The 18199-nt window shown below is 40.6% G+C and overlaps 3 protein-coding genes across 3 annotated transcripts in view; 1 reads left to right on the forward strand and 2 right to left on the reverse strand.

The window, feature by feature from the left end:
- The window catches only part of LOC127519828 (SLAM family member 9-like), a 125983-nt gene that overhangs the window by 56000 nt on the left and 51784 nt on the right, over nt 1-18199 (forward strand). The window contains exons 2-6 of the mRNA XM_051907465.1: nt 6095-6218; nt 13523-13840; nt 14015-14308; nt 14393-14503; nt 14613-14674. Coding sequence (XP_051763425.1) covers nt 6170-6218; nt 13523-13840; nt 14015-14308; nt 14393-14503; nt 14613-14674 — 834 coding nt within the window. The 5' untranslated portion in view covers nt 6095-6169. The remainder of the gene's footprint in view (nt 1-6094; nt 6219-13522; nt 13841-14014; nt 14309-14392; nt 14504-14612; nt 14675-18199) is intronic.
- Nucleotides 1-18199, reverse strand: part of LOC127519777 (carcinoembryonic antigen-related cell adhesion molecule 1-like) — a 220092-nt gene that overhangs the window by 45187 nt on the left and 156706 nt on the right. The window lies entirely within an intron of this gene.
- The window catches only part of LOC127520214 (uncharacterized), a 253678-nt gene that overhangs the window by 9593 nt on the left and 225886 nt on the right, over nt 1-18199 (reverse strand). The window lies entirely within an intron of this gene.

Raw genomic sequence — 18199 nt, forward strand, 5'->3', positions numbered from 1 at the left:
TTAAAGGGTGTGGAACAACATGAGGGTGAGTAATGACAGAAATTTCATTTTTGGGTGAACTAACCCTTTAAAACCAAACCCCACCTGAACCTGAAATCCATCACTGTGAAGGTGTACCTGTACTTCTTGCTATCATAGGCCAATGCAGCTTTATAAGACCTTCGCTGCACGTAACTGCTGTTCTAAGCATTTAAATACACATATTAAATACAACGTGTATGATGTAGTGTTTTAGTTGAAAGTGACCTACGATTGAAAAGGAAATTCAAAAAGGAAAACCAAAACTATAGGCCTGCAGATATACAAATCATAATTCAAAATGGAAAGCAGCTGCTGATTTGTTTATCAATCATGCTGAACAATTTCTTTATTCCAGGCAGCTCATGCTGAAAATATTTGCACAGTGGATGCTCAGGTAAGCTAAGGTAAGATGACGTAAAATTAGAACAGCCTTCTGTCTTGTAACACCTCCTTTGGTTTTTTTTTTTCTTCTTTAGATGTTACTCTGAGGGGTTCAACAGATTTTTGACATGCACTGAATAAAACCTTTTCACAAAACAAATGATCTTCTAAACCTATTTTATTATCCCCACAAGTGCTTATTTGCATGTGTCACAAAGTCAATGAATAAACTTGAGAGCCAGCTTTGTCTCTTTTAAATGAGTCAGTGAGGTGAAGTAAACTTAGCGTTAGTCCAGTCTTTTGATGAGTTGAAGTGATGAAGATGAAATGAGCTTTAAATCCACAAGGTTATTTGAGTGCGATGCAATGTTTGAAGTCCTATAATCCATCATGAGAGAGATAATCGCTCAACGTCATTTGTTGAGTCGCCCACCGTGTGAGTTAAGGCCATGTGCTGTAGCCTACCTACCAGCTTGACTTAAACTGGACTTCGAAGTCTCCAATTACCATTAAGTGCTCTGACAATGAACACCATGATACGACACACGTGACATAAAAAAAGTCCTTTCTATAAAGAAAGCAAATAGCTACTATTAGTGATCTTATTTAACAAACACAACATCAGGAATTCAATCCATACTTACAGTTGAGCAGAAACACAGAGTTCTCAAAGGACTTTAAATGAGCAAGAAGGTAGCTTGAGTTCAAACCATGAGGCTTCCCTCTACCAAACAAGCTAACTTATTCTATGGTGGCCAAGCTTATATGCCCGGTTACCTCCTGGCACTAGTGCCCTCAAGCTGCTCCTAGTGGTACTACAAGTGATTTACACACTACACACTAAGAAAACGTCTCGGTTACAAAGGTAACCCTCGTTCCCTGAAGGAGGGAATGGAGACGTACGTCGAACAGACCAACGAATAGGAATCTTGCTAGAGAGGCCAATCTGCTTCGAGTGTAACTAAAAGAGCCAATGCACATTGGCATGCAATCATATGCATCAGCTGCTCGCCTCGCAGCGTGGGTATTTAACGAGCAGCAGGTGCGTTGCATCTTCAGGTTTTCGCTGAGGAGCTGAACAGGTTAGGCGGCAGCATCAGTGGGGTACAGCGACTGTGGCGACGGGACGTACATCTCCGTTCCATCCTTCAGGGAACGAGGGTTACCTATGTAACCGAGACGTTCCCATTCAGCCGGTCACGTTCGACGTACGTCGGATAGACAGACGAATAGGAATCCCTACCAAAGCGCAGGGGCTGCCCCCTTCCAGCGCTCTGTGCAAGCCTCCTGTACCCCCTTGCCTATGGACGGTGGGACAGGGCTAGCACAGAGAGTGTCGATCACTGCTGTTCCCCAAAAAAACCATTCAGTGAGACTATTGGATAACACTGGGAAAGCGTACCCTTCCACTGAAAGGGAACGCTGCTGAAGCCACATCCTTCCCCGAAGGAGCTATGTGGAGAGTACATATGGACTAACCCCATAGGGCTGTACTACATATGGAAGTACTGGGGTGACTCCAACCTGATGAGAGGGAAAGACACAGGCTTCATTTAGGAGCAATCGTGGAACTACACATATGGGATCCCTGTAGGGTCACACATATGGTACCCAGCCCAAATACGGTTCTCAAGGATACAATGGAGTATAGGCCTGGTGCCAGACGCTCCGCCACGCCGGCTGCCGAAGGGAGATCGGAGGACTCAACAGGGTCTGCCCTGTAGGGACTCTCTGGAGAAATAAGCGCATGTAAGCGCAGCAAGCCGACACTAAGCCGGGGCCTCTCCGTGCCTCTGACCTGAGGTGAGAACACGGGAGGAGACCGGCTCGACACGAAGGCTATAGAATCTAGCGAACGTGTTAGGTGTCGCCCAGCCCACAGCTCTACAAATGTCTGTCAGTGAGGCACCATGAGCCAGCGCCCAGGAGGATGCAACACCTCTCGTGGAGTGAGCATGCAACCTGAGCAGGCAGGGCACGCCTTCAGCTTGGTAAGCCAAGGCGATGGCGTCCACTATCCAGTGGGCCATCCTCTGTTTGGAGACAGCCTTTCCTTTCTGCTGGCCTCCGTAACAGACAAAGAGCTGGTCTGAGGTCCTGAAGCTTTGAGTTCTGTCTAAGTACAGTCGCAAGGCGCGAACTGGACAGAGCAAAGCCAGGGCTGGGTCTGCCTCCTCCGGGGGCAGCGCTTGCAGGCTCACTACCTGGTCCCTGAAGGGAGTGGTAGGAACCTTGGGCACATAGCCAGGCCGGGATCTCAGTAACACATGGCTGTCGCCCGGCCCGAACTCTAGGCACGATTCGTCAACCGAAAGTGCCTGCAGGTCCCCTACCCTCTTGAAGGCCAACGCAACCAGCAGCAAAGTCTTCATAGACAGAAAGTCTGCTGACTGCAAGGACTCAAAAGGAGCATTTTGGAGAGCACGAAGCACCAGAGCAAGGTCCCAAGAGGGTAAGGAGGGGGGTCGAGGAGGATTTAATCGTCTCGCCCCCCTAAGGAACCTGACGACCAGGTCGTGCTTACCAACAGACTTGCCATCGATGTGGTCGTGGTATGCGGAAATTGCGGCAGCATGAACTTTGAGGGTGGAGGGGGACAGCCTACGCTCCAACCCTTGCTGCAAGAATGAAAGCACGACTCTGATCGAACATCTTCGGGGGTCTTCCCGGCGAGAAGAGCACCACTCGACGAACAGGTTCCACTTCAAGGCGTAAGCATGTCTCGTAGATGGTGCACGAGCCGAAGTGATGGTGTTAAGTACCTCGGGGGGTAAGTCACCTAGAACCTCCGCATCCCGTCCCGGGACCAGTTATGTATTTTCCAGAGGTCTGGACGTTGGTGTCAAAGATTGCCCCATCTCTGAAAAAGAAGGTCTTTCCTCAGAGGAATGCACCAGGGAGGGGCTGTCGCAAGGAGCGAGAGTTCCGGGAACCAGGTCCGGTTGGGCCAATAGGGCGCAACTAGCAGGACCTGCTCCTCGTCCTCCCTGATTTTGCACAAGGTCTGTGCAAGTAGGCTCACTGGGGGAAACGCAAATTTGCGAAGGCCCCGGGGCCAGCTGTGTGCCAGTGCATCTGTCCTGAGTGTTCCCTCGGACAGGGAGTAAAACAGCTGGCAGTGAGAGGTTTCTGGCAAGGCAAACAGGTCTACCTGAGCCTCTCCGAACTCCCTCCAAATCAGCTGGACCACCTGGGGATGGAGTTGCCGCTCTCCCGGCAGCGCAGCTCGTGAGAGCTCGTCGGCCACACGGTTGAGCACACCAGAAACATGAATGGCGCAAAGCGACCTCAGATGCTTCTGACTCCAAAGGAGGAGATGACGGGTGAGTTGCGACATGTGACGGGAGCGTAGACCACCTTGACGGTTGATGTACGCAACAGTCGCAGTGTTGTCCGTACGGACCAGCACATGCTTGCCCCGTAACAGCCCTTTCAGGTGGCTCAGGGCAAGGCGTACTGCTAGCAACTCGAGGCAGTTGATGTGCCAATGCAGTTGGGGGCCCGTCGAAACCCCTGATACTGCATGCCCGTTGTACGTGGCACCCCAGCCGGCGGCAGAGGCATCGGTGAACACCACAGCATGCCGGGACACCTGCTCTAGGGGCACTTCTGCCCGAAGAAGCAAGGGGTCTGACCACGGGCTGAAGGTTTGGCGGCATTCCAGAAACAAAATGAAACAAAGGATTTACCACCCGGCCCTCCTCCGGGGGAAGGAGAGGTGCAGTCACCATCTCCCGAAGAGCAGTCCCAGCCATCTCCGGGTCGCCCGTCCTAGGGCCTCTTGCTCTTGGCTTTACCACCCTTCTTGGCGGGGGCCTGGACGGGCTGGGCACCCCGCTTGCGACTGGCTCCACGGCGCCGCTAGGTTGGAGGCTGCTGCTGCGGCGCAGGAGCAGGGGCAGCCGCAAGTCGCACGAAGCGCGAGGTCCGTCGCAGCACGAAGTTCCTGGAGAACTTGTGGATCATGACCACCCTCGTGCAGGTCCTTCAGTGCCTTGGCCTGATGGACCTGCAACAACGCCATAGTGTGTAAGACGGAAGCGGCTTCCCCGCAGGCCTGGTAAGCCCTGCCGGTAAGATCCGACGAGTGCTTACAGGCCCGGGAAGGGAGAGACGGCTCCCCCCACCAGGTGGAGTTAGGGAACAGTTGAATAGCAACGGCCCGTTCCACGGGGGGGATGCGTGTATAACCCTTCGCCGCACCGCCATCAAGGGTGGTGAGGGAGGAGGACCCACCGGAATGGTTTCGGGCAGTAAAAGGTGCCGTCCATGTACCGGTGAGTTTTTCATGCACCTCCGGGAAGAAAGGAACTGGGGTGGGTGGCTGAGAACCAGAGCACACGACACACGACTCATTTGCATTTAAAGGGCACACACTGAAACATCGCGTTTTTGCTTAACCCCAAAAAGTGGCAATTTTAACATGCTATAAAAAATGAGCAAAAAATTTGAGCTAAAACTTCACATACACACTCTGGGGACATCAGAGACTTATTTTACATCTTGTAAAAGGGGGCATAATAGGTCCCCTTTAACAAGCTGGCAGAGAAAGGATTGCCAAAATAAAGTTACTGGGTTTTCCTTTTTCACGTTCTCTGGGTTGGTAGATGCACCGGGGACCCGATTATAGCACTTAAACATGGAAAAAGGTCAGACTTTCAAGATATGTCCCCTTTAAAATACATACTGAGTTACTGAAACAATCTTTGTCATAGAATATACTCTTTTGTTCACATGAAGTTGACAGTTTGAACGTTCTTGTTTATATTTATTTATTTATTTTCACGAATTATCCATTGCTGCTTTCAGTCAAAGGGACTTTCAGTTCGGCTACAAAGCTGGGAACACACGATATTCAGACTCACATTATATAAACATTAACATTATATAAAGCACATAAACAGTACCTGAGATTATTAGCATTGCCATACTTTGTGTTGCTGCTCCAGCCGCAACATCTAACGTCTCACCGACTAACCACTACATCCTGTTTGTACAACAATTCGTCAACCCAGTGGTGAACAATCGAAATTTGGAAACATTTCGAAACACTTATGATGTAATGAAGCCTCGTTTACTGAAATCATGTGACTTTGGCAGTCTGATACACGTTCCGAACCACTGATTCAAAATAAAAGATACTTTGAAGCTTCATGAAGCAGTGTTTCAAAATCGCCCATCACTAGAAATTGTTGAATAAAATCAATATTTTGGTTTATTAGCGCACAAAAAGTATTCTCGTCGCTTCATAACATTAAGGTTGAATCACTGTAGTCACATGAACTGTTTTAAATATGTCTTTCTGGGCATTGAGAGTGTAAATTAACTTGCTGTCAATGCAGGCCTCACTGAGCCATCAGATTTTATCAAAAATATCTTAATTTGTGTTCTGAAGATGAACGAAGGCCTTACGGGTGTGGAACGACATGAGGGTGAGTAATTAATGACAGCATTTTCATTTTTGGGTGAACTACCCTTTTAAGAGTCTCTGATAATAATTAACATCTGATAATGATTTGGCTGTTTTTTTTATTGATTCAGCATTTTTTATTTGACTGTAAGGCTGTTTTGTGAAGGCAATAAGTGTGAGAATCATTAAAAGCAGGACAGGAAGAAGCCCCTTCACCTAGAAAATAAAAGCACGTGCACTAAATACACACTTTTCATCTCTGAAAAAAACGAACCACTGCAGGTTTCAGTTTGACTCAGAAGGGCTGTGAGATGTCAGACAGTTTTACCTTTTTTCAGACGTTTCACACTGAATAAAATGTTTTACGTGATTGCTGTGTTCTGTTTGTGCTCGTGGCATCTGATCGGTAAGTTGTAAATATATGTTGTTGTTTTTTTTTGTTTGTTTGTTTGTTTTTTGCTTAATATCAGTAATATTCACAGATGGTAAAAGTCATGGAAAATAATGGAAATTGTCTGGCGAAAACTTAGCACATTATCTTGGTATGATAAAAGCTGATTTGACTTATGATTCATAGATTTCAGTTGAATTGATGGAATTCAAAAGCAATTCTTGCAAATTCTGAAGAATTCAGTATAATTTTTAGATTTAAATAAAATGCATTTAAATGATTTTTTAAATACATTCTCGAATGTGTTTTGAACTAAAAAAAAAAAGAAATGACATTGAACTGTTACTGCACCACAAGGCCACATGGCTGCACTTTATTTTACAGTCCTGTTCCCTATGTTAACATTATGTACTCAATATAGTAATTACTATAACTGGGTAATGTCTAAGTACTAACCTTGAACCTACCCCTAAACCTAACCTTAACCCATATAAGTTACCTTATACTGACTGATACTTTTTTTAGGTAAGTTCACCGTAAGTACACATACTGAAAATAAAGCACAACCGACACCATTACATGGGCATCATAAGCACTCTGACTGTAAGTACTTTAAAATAAGCAATTTCGCATAACGGATGTTTACGTATAGGCCAAAGAACAAAATAACTGAATTTAAATAATCAAAAGACCCAGGTCGAAAGTTTACATGCATTTGATTGTTTGATTCTTTTACATTGTGCTGTTACCAGGATGATCAAAAGCTACAGACATTCACTGATGCTCAAGGCAACACATAACAGTAAGAGCCAAGGGGTGTAAACTTTTGAACAGGGAGATTGGTGGAAACTTATTTTGTTTCAAGGCCTTATTTTTAGCATTGCCCTTTAGAAGCTAGAGTACATAAGACACTTACGTGTTTCAAGACAATATAAGAGTTACCCTGATCATCCTGTGCAAAAGTTTCCACGCCCTGACCCTCAAAGCATCATGTTGCCTTCTTGTTTGCTCCTTCTGTGACAGATGTATATCATAGTTTTCCTCAGGTTAAAAGATCATTTCCAAAATCATGCATTCAATGTTGGAATGGGTTTAAAAATGCAGATGATGTTGTAAAATCAAAGGATGTTTTGGACCTTGAGGATTCTGAAGAAAAGTGGGCAGTTTAACCTCCCCTAAATAAAAAACTAGTGCTGTCAATATTTGCACGCAGAGCATTTTAATATGAACTAATTTTTCAGCTTTATCACTGTTACGAGCTTACAGATGTTAAGTGGAATGAACGCACCATTTAGGTGAGATGCAGCTGTTGCAGTGTGAGGAAGAGCAGACCAGACAACAAGGGTTGCAAAAATAACCTGATGTTTATTGACACGGGTGGGAAATTGGACGATACAAGAGAAACATGAACTCAAAAGTAAGAAAAAACGAGGGTGTCGCCAAACAAAAGAAATAATCAAAACAAAACCTCATTAAGTAGCGCCCACGCCCCTAAACTAACTACTAAAAATAAAATGTAGAAACAAAACCGAAAACTTTGGCGTATGCGACGCCTTAACTAAACTTACTACATAAATAACTAAAAATACAATGGAGGCGAACACCCACACACTAACTAACATAAATTACTAACTACCAGTTCAAGCCGTCACACAGGTTGAGATTAACACCGAGTAGGGCTGTACATAACAAAGGGATCATTATTTGCCAATCAAGACCGAATCAAGTGGTTAACAGATAATGACTTCACACCAGCATAGGAATGCGCACATACAATGAACATGTGAAACTTGTATCACGCTCTAACTCCATCAGATTAACTATTACACGAGTGCATCAAACAACTCATAGAATACCATCTCAATAAACCACAGACTAAGTGAACAGTTCAAAGACACGTAGATTGGCTGACTGCTTCTGTCTTGACAAAGGTGAGTGAGGTCCGAAGCCCAAACGCTCACTGCAGGTGGAACGCCGCCAAAGCCCTTTAAACGATCAGCAACCCGCAGATTGGCAGAACGCTGGTCATGACGTCAGAACGTTTTGTCAAGTATCCTCATAAGAGCAGTCTTAAAAGAGTTAAATAACGTCTTAAATGAACTTAAAGAGTTAACTAATAAACCAGTTGCTGTGATGTCTGTCATTAATGTTAATCAAAGAACAAAGGTAACGGAGAAAATTGTAGCTTTAATTAGGATTAATCTATATTTAATTTATAATTTATGCAGTGAAGTAACTTTATTCAATTTCTGTATATTTCTACCTGTTAGACAGAAGAAAGGCCACAGGTAAATATGACATTTATTATAATGGGTTTATGTGAAGACTGTTTTAAGTTCACTTAAATTAAAAGTTGTTTTTTTTAAAGACTAACAACTGTTGAAATTGATAGCTTTGTTTTACTGTAATGTTGAATGTCTATAATTAATGTTTAAAAAAAAATCAATTTCATAGAGACATCAGTAGATGTATTAGTATCAGTGATACTGGCCTCCATTCATAAAAAGAACAAATATTTAAAATATACTGTCTTTAAGTTGTTTCTACATTCATTTGGAGAGTAAGTGTGAAATTATTACAATATAAAAATATTAAAAACTCCAATGTTTTAATCGTGAATAATTACAGAAAAAAAATGTGTGATTCATCCAGGTTTTTTTTTTTTAATCGATTGAATTTTTGATGAACATATCAATTTATGAAAAAAATGAGTGCATATTTTAGAGCTAAGTATATGTAAGCAAAACTATTCTATAATTCATTAGAAAAATTACACTATTTTTCATTTTATTTATTTCCATGATTTTTCATGGCCTGGAAATCCATCCATCCTCCACACCACAAGATGCTAACAAGTCCTGTGAATTTCCAGGTTTTTCTTCACAGTGTATTAGTGGCTTGAGCTTGACTAGAGACTAGAGCAGTGCAATGTAATTGTTTTAAAGATGCATTGTGATGTGCATGATGTGAACAATTCTGCACTGATGCATAAAAACAAAAGAATCGGTTGTTAAAAAATGTAATTACTAAGTATGTAGGCTAAATAAAGAACTCTCATTATATATTAAGTTGCGTAGGCCCATGTCTATCGGAAACTAAGCATGTGCGTCTGATATTTCAGTTTCGGTTTTGTTCTTTCTTTTATGAAAAGAACATGCATGAATGTGAAAATAAAGTGCGGGACCTGCTTGATCTTAAACAGAGTTATTAAATGAAATAAGCCATGAAAAAGATCTCACTCACGCTGAATGACACACAGAGAAAGATGCCTCTCAACTGCTTCTCTTTCAAAGACCAGTTCTTAAAAAGAAACATTCTTAGTGAGCATAGCATTTTAATATGAACATTAATAGGTTCATATTAGGTTCTATAATAGGTTTTTTTTTTTTCTCCAAAGAAACTTTTTGCACTATAAAAAACTTTGTGTGCAATGAAAATCTTAAAGGTTCTTCAAAGAACTATAGATGCCAATAACCTAAAATACCAATAACAGATACCAATAACCACACTTTATTGTGTCTTGGCATGTATTCACACAAACATAATCTGTTATGTCTTAAGTGAACAGTTGGGGAAAATCATCTAAGATTTACTAAACAGGGTAAATTAGCGTGACATCGCTATAATCCCATAAAAGCTCTAATGGGTGTGGAAAGTTACTGAAAATGAGCACATTAAAGAAGACAGATGCAGCCAGATCATTTCCATAATCACCAACGCATGCAGCGCAAATTAGTGTCTGGTTTAAGACATGCTATTTTGGGTGTTAGATAATGCCTCAAACACCAGTAAATTGACTAGCGCAAACCTTAGTAAATCACATTCAATCAAAGTTCCCGTGAAATCAAAATTAAAGTTTTTTAGCTTTTAGTATGATTATGTTAGCCTTAAGGTTATGAATAAGCTGGTGTGTTCCAAAACAATGACAAAATTTGCATTTAGGAGAAATAAGCATTCAAAACTTACCATCTGTCACTTCCGCTAAAATGGATTGCGGATTTTCATGACATCACTGTGGACTTCAGCTTCTCATCAAATCTTCTGTCCAATCAAATGCTCTCTAGAATCTAAAGTCCCGCCCCCTCCTACACTATAAACAGACACTGAAGCTGTGGCTGAAATCGCACACATTTACTAGTTTCTATATGGTGAATGGCACATAGGGAACGATTCAGACAGTGTAAATATGCTTTCCATTGACGCGAATGAAGTCTGTTTTCATGTTAGTATAAGTCCAGAGACATGTGCCAGTCCAGAGACACCGAGCAGATCATACGCGCGAGTCGGCACAGACCACAAAATGTTCGATTATATATAGCAATGTGGAGGAGATTTGGAGGAAAAACAGGTAAAGAGATTATGAGGAAAATGGGGTTTTACGAGCTCAAGGGCTTTGGCCAAGCTGTGATCTAGGCGAAAACGCTATTGGCTATTTTGAAAAAGGGGAGGAGCTTCTATATATCCCGCCCTGTCTTCCTGTTTCACTGGAAATTATGTCAACACAGTGAATAAAGCTGCGCGTTCCAGGGCACTTCAGTGGACCTTTAAGCGAAAGTGAAAGTGATGAGACGTGTGGCCAAGTATGGTAACCAGGGCTTGACATTAACACCCACCAACCCGCCAAATGTGGGTAGATTTCAGCTGTGGCGGGTAAGCCAGCCACTCCCACTAGACACTTCGGCGGGTTGAATATAATTTCAGCCTATAGCCTAATCAAAGGTAGCCAAGCTCGTCGTAGCACAAAATTACAATCAAACAATTACTTTATTGATTAACTTGCAGTTAGTGAAGGTGGGATAGGCGGAATCGCGCTGAATGACACACAACAGAAGCGCTTTCTCGCGTGCGCTCTCTCTCTCTCTCACGCGCGCGCGATCAGTTCTCCTTGCGCCTGAATAGTCAAATACACGCACATAGATGTCAAAATGTCCATCGTGTGGAGTATCTCGCGTGAATACAGTCGGTTATGGCTTAAGTGTACATAAACAGGTGGGTAAAAACTGGATATGTGTCAGTATATTACGTCCATGCATTCAGCAGCCCAATTAAATACCTGTCTGTCATTAATGTTAATCAAACAACAAAATAAGTTAAATAAATGTATACAATTTTAAAATAAATTATACAATTTATCATAGGCCTATTATGGTCATATTGCCCACCTGTACATACCAGCTTATATACAATGTAGTCTTGATTTGGGTGGTCAATCTGATTTGAAAGTTTGAAATGGTTTCAAATCTAGCCAAATCAAGTAAAATGATTTAAAATCAAGTAATTTTAGCATGTCAAAGTCAATTTAATCATACAAAATGTAATTTCCCAACAGCAAAATTGTGGCCATTGAAAATGCTGAGTGGCTAGTAACTTTGGAAAAACCATAGTGGCTGGTGAGCAAAACAGTTAATGTCAAGCCCTGATGGTAACCCATATGTGTATGGCTCTTAATAAACCTGTTGCCATATGTGTCATTAATGTTAATCAAACAATAAAAGAATGAATCACTTGCTGTTCTTGACTGAACTACTTTTGCAATTCATTTGTAATGAATACACTATGCAGTGAAACTGTTTGTTATTGTTCTTATTTTTAATAACAAAGATAATTTAACAAAAATAACTATATTGTGATTATTAATATAGTAATTATTATTAATATAATAATTGGAGGAAAAGATGCATCATGATACTTAGAGAATCCTTTCATAATCGAATCGTTACCATCAGAATCATAATCTAAATGAATCATGAGGCAAGTGAAGATTCACACAATTGTGTGCACAATTATGAGACAGCTGTCATTTGCTCATGTGATAGTCCTGAACACCAGCAAAAGTCATTTAAATTCATTAGTCAAAAAGATCTACCAATCTAAAGCAGTGGCGTGCAGTGGTGTTCTGAAATGAGGAGGCAAGCAATAACCACAGTTTTTTATTTATTTTAATTTATTTTAACTCAAATGTAAATTCATGTCCATTACTTTTTTCCTCGTTAAATGAACGTTACTTTACATCAAAAAAGAAAAAAAGAAACCAAATACAATTCTATTTTTTATTTTTACATTTTCAATGTAATTAATGTTTTATTTATTAAAACCAAGTCAATCTCATCAAGTTAGTGTTTTAAGCTTTTTTACATTTATTCCAAAACAATAACTAAAGGCAGTAACAATTTAACCCTGTATGGTATGCAATATGATATCAATAAGGAAAAAATTATTTGTGGTGTTTTTTCCTGCTTAAAATTGGACACTATAACAATATCAATAAACATTCTCAATCATTTTTTATTTATTTTTTAAAAAGTTCATTTAAAAGTCTAATTTTATTAAAAACAAACTAAAATAGACTATGTTACCTTGAGGCAACACTGTACCATAGAGGGTTAAACAATATATTTTATGTGTATTGATTTTCAGCTGTTCTTTTTAATAGTCAACTTATTTCGGATCATCACTCATACTCGGTAAACACTGTCACAGACACGAAGATCTATCTTTAATTTCACTAAGCTCACTAAAAGCCCGCACAGTCATCATGTTTTCAGGTATTTTCAAGTTTGATGTGACTTTTTAATTAGTCTTTCCATTGTCACCATTATTTTGTTCATTCAGACTGACGCGCGAAATGCGCACGTAAACAAGAGGCGGGATTTATCGCACAAACCAATCATATCCAATCATAACCGATCATATTCAATCATAGTGCGATGGAGACGTTGCCTCCTCTCATGTGACTTTCTCCCATTCATTCTCTATTACCCCCCACAAAACCCACCGCACGCTTAGGGGGTGTAACTGATTTTCTATGATGGGGAAGGGAGGCAGGAGAGACGCAGACTCCTGCTGTAACTTTACCTGCGGGTGTCGCTGCTGGACAGTGTTCCTTTAGAAAAACGAGTGACTTGTACACTTTTTATTGTTGCATTCTGTAATATTTGCGTTGCTTTATTTTTGTAATATGGATTATTTTCTCATCCTAAATTTTTGAGGAGGCATTGCCTCCCTTGCCTCCTCGGAGGAAACGCCCCTGATCTAAACGTCCCATATTTAAGAATATCAAGGTGCTGAAAGTTTGCAAGTGAATTCAAATTTTCATTTTGTTATTGACTTTGTTGCATTATACATTTATTGTGCTCTAAATAGCAGATAACTTTAAAACACCATTAATAACATGTTCATACGTCTCACCTTTCTTTTGCTTTTGTGTTTCTGCGGCTGTTCTGAATGGTTCAGTTACCTTTAGTTACAAACTACAGATGATTTCAGGTTTTGTAAATCTTCAGAAGTCTCAGTCTGTGTAAAATCTGTTTGTTCTCCAGGTGTGTTTGGTGATTCAGTGTCAGTGATGGAGGGAGATTCTGTCACTCTAAACACTGATTTTACTGAAATACATGAAGATGAAGATATACTGTGGAAATATGGAGCTGAAAACTCTCTCATAGCTAAAATGAAGAAAAAGAATCAAACCTTCAACACATATAATGGTACTGATGGGAGATTCAGAGACAGACTGAAGCTGGATGATCAAACTGGATCTCTGACCATCACAAACACCAGAACTGAACATGCTGGAGTTTATCAACTAGAGATAAATGGAGAGAAAAAATCATCAAAAACATTCAGTGTTTCTGTCTATGGTGAGTAAAGATCATTTGTCCTGCACATCACATATTCTTGTTTTTATTGTTTAAACATTCTGTCATTTGAGATGATAGAAACACTTGCTGACTGTCACTCACTCAACATACTCAGCTGGAAAAAAGATTGTTTAGATTTAAAAATATTTCTGTTTATTATCTCATGTTTTCCAGCTCGTCTGCCTGTTCCTGTCATCAGCAGTAACTTTTCACAATGTTCTTCTTCATCATTATCTTCAAATTGTTCATTGTTGTGTTCAGCTGTGAATGTGAGTCATGTGACTCTCTCCTGGTACAAAGGAAACAGTTTATTGTCCAGCATCAGTGTGTCTGATCTCAGCATCAGTCTCTCTCTACCTCTGGAGGTGGAATATCAGGATAAAAACACCTACAGCTGTGTGCTGAACAATCCCATCAGCAACCAGACTCAACATCTGGACATCACTCAACTCTGTCACACATGTGCAGGTACGACAGTGATGATATGTGATTATGTACACATTCACTTACACTAATGACTGTCTCTCTTTTACTCTCCTTCACCTCCTCCAGACTCAGTCTCTCTGATAGTGTTGATCTCTGCTGCTGCTGCTGCTGCTGGATCTTTGTTGATTATATTTGCAGTCGGAATCTGGTGCATCTGCAGGAAACATAAAAAATTAGGTCAGGAGATCATCATTTGTTAAAATAATTATCTTTTATAATGCATAAATTTCAATATAAGACTGAAAACTGTTGTTTTAATGTGCAATTTATATTACTGTTAATGCAGACAAGACCCAGGAGAAAGACAAAACTGATTCAGCATTGTGTAAACCAACAACACGAAAGAAGGTAAGATCATTATGACTGTGTTGCAAGAAGTTGTTGCAGTCAGTCAGTGTGACTGAAGTTTGCAGAATCAGACGGTCAGTGAACAGACGTGGATGGCCAGCTTGTTCATTAAAAGCATTTTTATGCTATTATAGGCTACTACTGTTTTCACCTCATTGTCAATACTAACATAGTACAGTACATCCATTTTGCATACCTATAATTAGCACAAATCAAAATATATTAGCTCTCAGAAAAGTATTGTATCCTCAATAACAATAAACTACTATTATATTCAATGATAAGTTCATCCAAAAAAGTTATTTTACTCATCGTGCTGTTACAATTCAGACAGAATGACAGTCTCGATTCACTTTCATTACATCTATTTTTCCACACAATAAAAGTGAGCTGTAACTGTCAGTCCCTAACTTTCTGCCTACCACCACCTTTGGTGTTTCCCGGAGGAAAGTTAGTTTATCTCCATCCGGGATAACGGTATGAGACTTGATGAGAAAGTAGTGCCAGATGCGCCGTGTACGCAGAAACAAAGGTGTGTAAGTAAAATAATGAAAACTGTCTTTGAAACAAAAAGCACCTTAACCATACAACGGGGTGTGTTGTCTTTTTATCTGGTGTTACTGTTTAACTGATGTGTGATTTGTTGTGACTCCAGATGTGAACGAGTGACCGCAGATTTGTCAATTCCTGCGCAGTATGTCCATTACAGACAGTTATACATTCTTACTACATTTTCCTATTATGATTTCGTTACCTAAAAGGCAAAAGTCCGATAAGTAAATAATAATAAAAAATGCCTACAAAGTCAAAGGCGTCCATTAGTTGAGCCGAGCTGATCATAATCACGAGAAATAACAAAAAACCCGCAGTCATCATGTTTTCAGGTCTTTTCAATTCTTTTTAATTAGTCTTCCCATTGACGCCATCATTTTGTTCATTCAGACTGACGCGCGGAACGCTCACGTAAACAAGAGGCGGGATTAATCGCACGAACCAATCATATTCAATCATAGCGCGATGGAGACATTGCCTCCTCTCACGTGGCTTCCCCCAATACTTTTTGTGCACAAAGATAATGACTTTATTCAACATTATCTTCTCTTCTGTGTCATTCTCATACGTTGTTAACATTCAGCGCTTCCAGGTTCAACGTCAGAATGCCGACTCATTATTGGCCGGCTCCTGCGTCACCATCACACGCATTCATCATGCTGATCACGTGATCAGCTTTGGCCAATACTGAGACAGCATTCTAAACATGGAAGCCTTCACTGTGCTTACTGCGTCACCTGCATAAGGATAATGACAGGGAAGAGATGACAGGGAAGTTTTTTGTTTTGTTTTTGTGCACAAAAAGTATTCTCATCAATTCATAAAATTAAGGTTGAACCACTGCAGTCACGTCAACTGTTTTAACTTTGTCTTTAGTACCTTTCTGGACCTTTTAAGTAGGGGTCTTGGAAAAATTCGATTCTTAGATGCATCGCGATGTGGACGCGGACGATTCTGAATCGATTCACAAATTTAAAAAATCTATTTTATAAATGTTAATTGATAACGTAATGTTGATGGAAAGCAAAAGGCGGAACTCTGAAGGGTGGAAGTGCAGCACCCAGACAGTCTGTGGCGTGCACATCACTGTGCGTATCCACTGGCGCGGAGCGAGTAGAACAGAGCGAGCGTTTTCAATTCATTTCTATGGAAGTTGAGCTTCACTCTAATGTGCAAGCGTGAAGCTCAACTGAATGAACTGAAAAGACTCGCTCTGTTCCACTTGCTTTGCACCAGTGGATACGCACCGTAAGAGACCCATGATAGATGAGTGAGAAATCTGACCGGCTCTCTCTGTGTTAAAAGCTATAGCGTATGGAAGCACTTTGGCTTCAATGAAGTTGAAGTGGAAAAGAACCTGGGCTGCGTTTCTCAAAAGCATCATAAGCCTAATTTGAGACCACTGAGAGACCACTGGTGGCAATTGTTGTACGATTCAACTTAGGCTTACGATGCTTTTGGGAAATGCAACCCTACATGCAAGTTGTGTTATTGCTATATTATTAATATATAATATTGTTATATTGCTTATTGCACATAACAGGAGGATGTTGGTTAGAAGTCTATTATTTTATGTTAGTGATTCAGAATATGCTGAAGTCTGTATTAATTTAATAATAATACTTATAGTATGCTGCTTCAGGCACACATTTGATTTCCTGTTGGTTCTTTGCAATGCTGGGACATATGCTGGCAAATGTAACCTTCCAGCTGACTTGCCAAATCACTTCCATTTGTTTTATTAATAAAAGACATTTGAAGCAATTCATTATGGATCATTACAAATACTTTGCTTTAAAAGTACCAAGCAGTCACACAGTGAGAAAAAAGAAAATCTGTATAGAAAAAAAGATGCATCGATAATCGTTTTATCATCGCATCGCAGCCCTCTGAATCGAAAATCGAATCGAATCGTGAGGTGCCTAGAGATTCCCATCCCTACTTGAAAGCGTTGATTATATTGCTGTCAATGGACAAGTCATGTACCTCTCGGATTTCATCAAAAATACCTTAACTTGTGTCGGCGCCAATAGCCTAGTGGTTAGTGCGCCGACACATGGCGCAAATGCGTTCACGGCGACCCGAGTTTGATTCCCGTCTTGGGGTTCTTTGCCGATCCTGCCCCTGCTCTCTGCCCAATGCTTTCCTGTCTGCTCTCTACTGTCCTATCGGAATAAAGGCACAAAAAACCCCATAAATATAACTTTAAAAAAAAAAAAAAAAACCTTAATTTGTGTTCCGAAGATAAACGAAGGTCTTACAGGTGTGGAACGACATGAGGGTGAGTAATTAATGACAGAAGTTTCATTTTTGGGTGAACTAACCCTTTACGTACTCACCCTCAAGCCATCCTGTATAATATGACTATCTTCATTCAGACAAACACAATCAGAATGTTAAAAAATATCCTGGCTCTACCAAGCTTTATAATAGTAGTGAATGGGACTTGAGATTTTGAAGCCAATAAAGTGCATCCATCCATCATAAAAGTAATCCACACGGCTCCAGGGGGTTAATAAAGGCCTTCTGAAGTGAAGCGATTTGGTTTTTGTAAGAAATATTGCTATATTTAATACTTTAAAAATTATAATAACTGGTTTCTGGCAACAGCTTGAGTTGAGTTATGGCGGAAGAGTGACCTCTGACCTGACGCATGACGTATGCGTCAGAATGTGGAAGGGCAGAGGATAAAGGAAAACAAAACACCACTCACAAACTAGAAGTCTAAAATGAGAATTTTTAAAGAGAAATGTTAGAGGATTTCGATAGTTTATAAAGTTTTAAATATGGACATTTAAAACCCATCAATTTGCTTCCAAAGGCCTTTATACTTTTATGATGAATAGATCCACTTTTTTGGGCTTCAAAATCTCAGAAAAAGTTTCTTTCTTCTGAAGAACACAAAAGAAGATATTTTGAAGAATGTTGATAACTAGATAGTTTCTGGTCCCCATTGACTTTTTTCATACGAAA

The sequence above is a fragment of the Ctenopharyngodon idella genome, chromosome 10 (genome assembly GCF_019924925.1).
Source record: "Ctenopharyngodon idella isolate HZGC_01 chromosome 10, HZGC01, whole genome shotgun sequence".
In the NCBI taxonomy this organism is placed as follows: domain Eukaryota; kingdom Metazoa; phylum Chordata; class Actinopteri; order Cypriniformes; family Xenocyprididae; genus Ctenopharyngodon; species Ctenopharyngodon idella.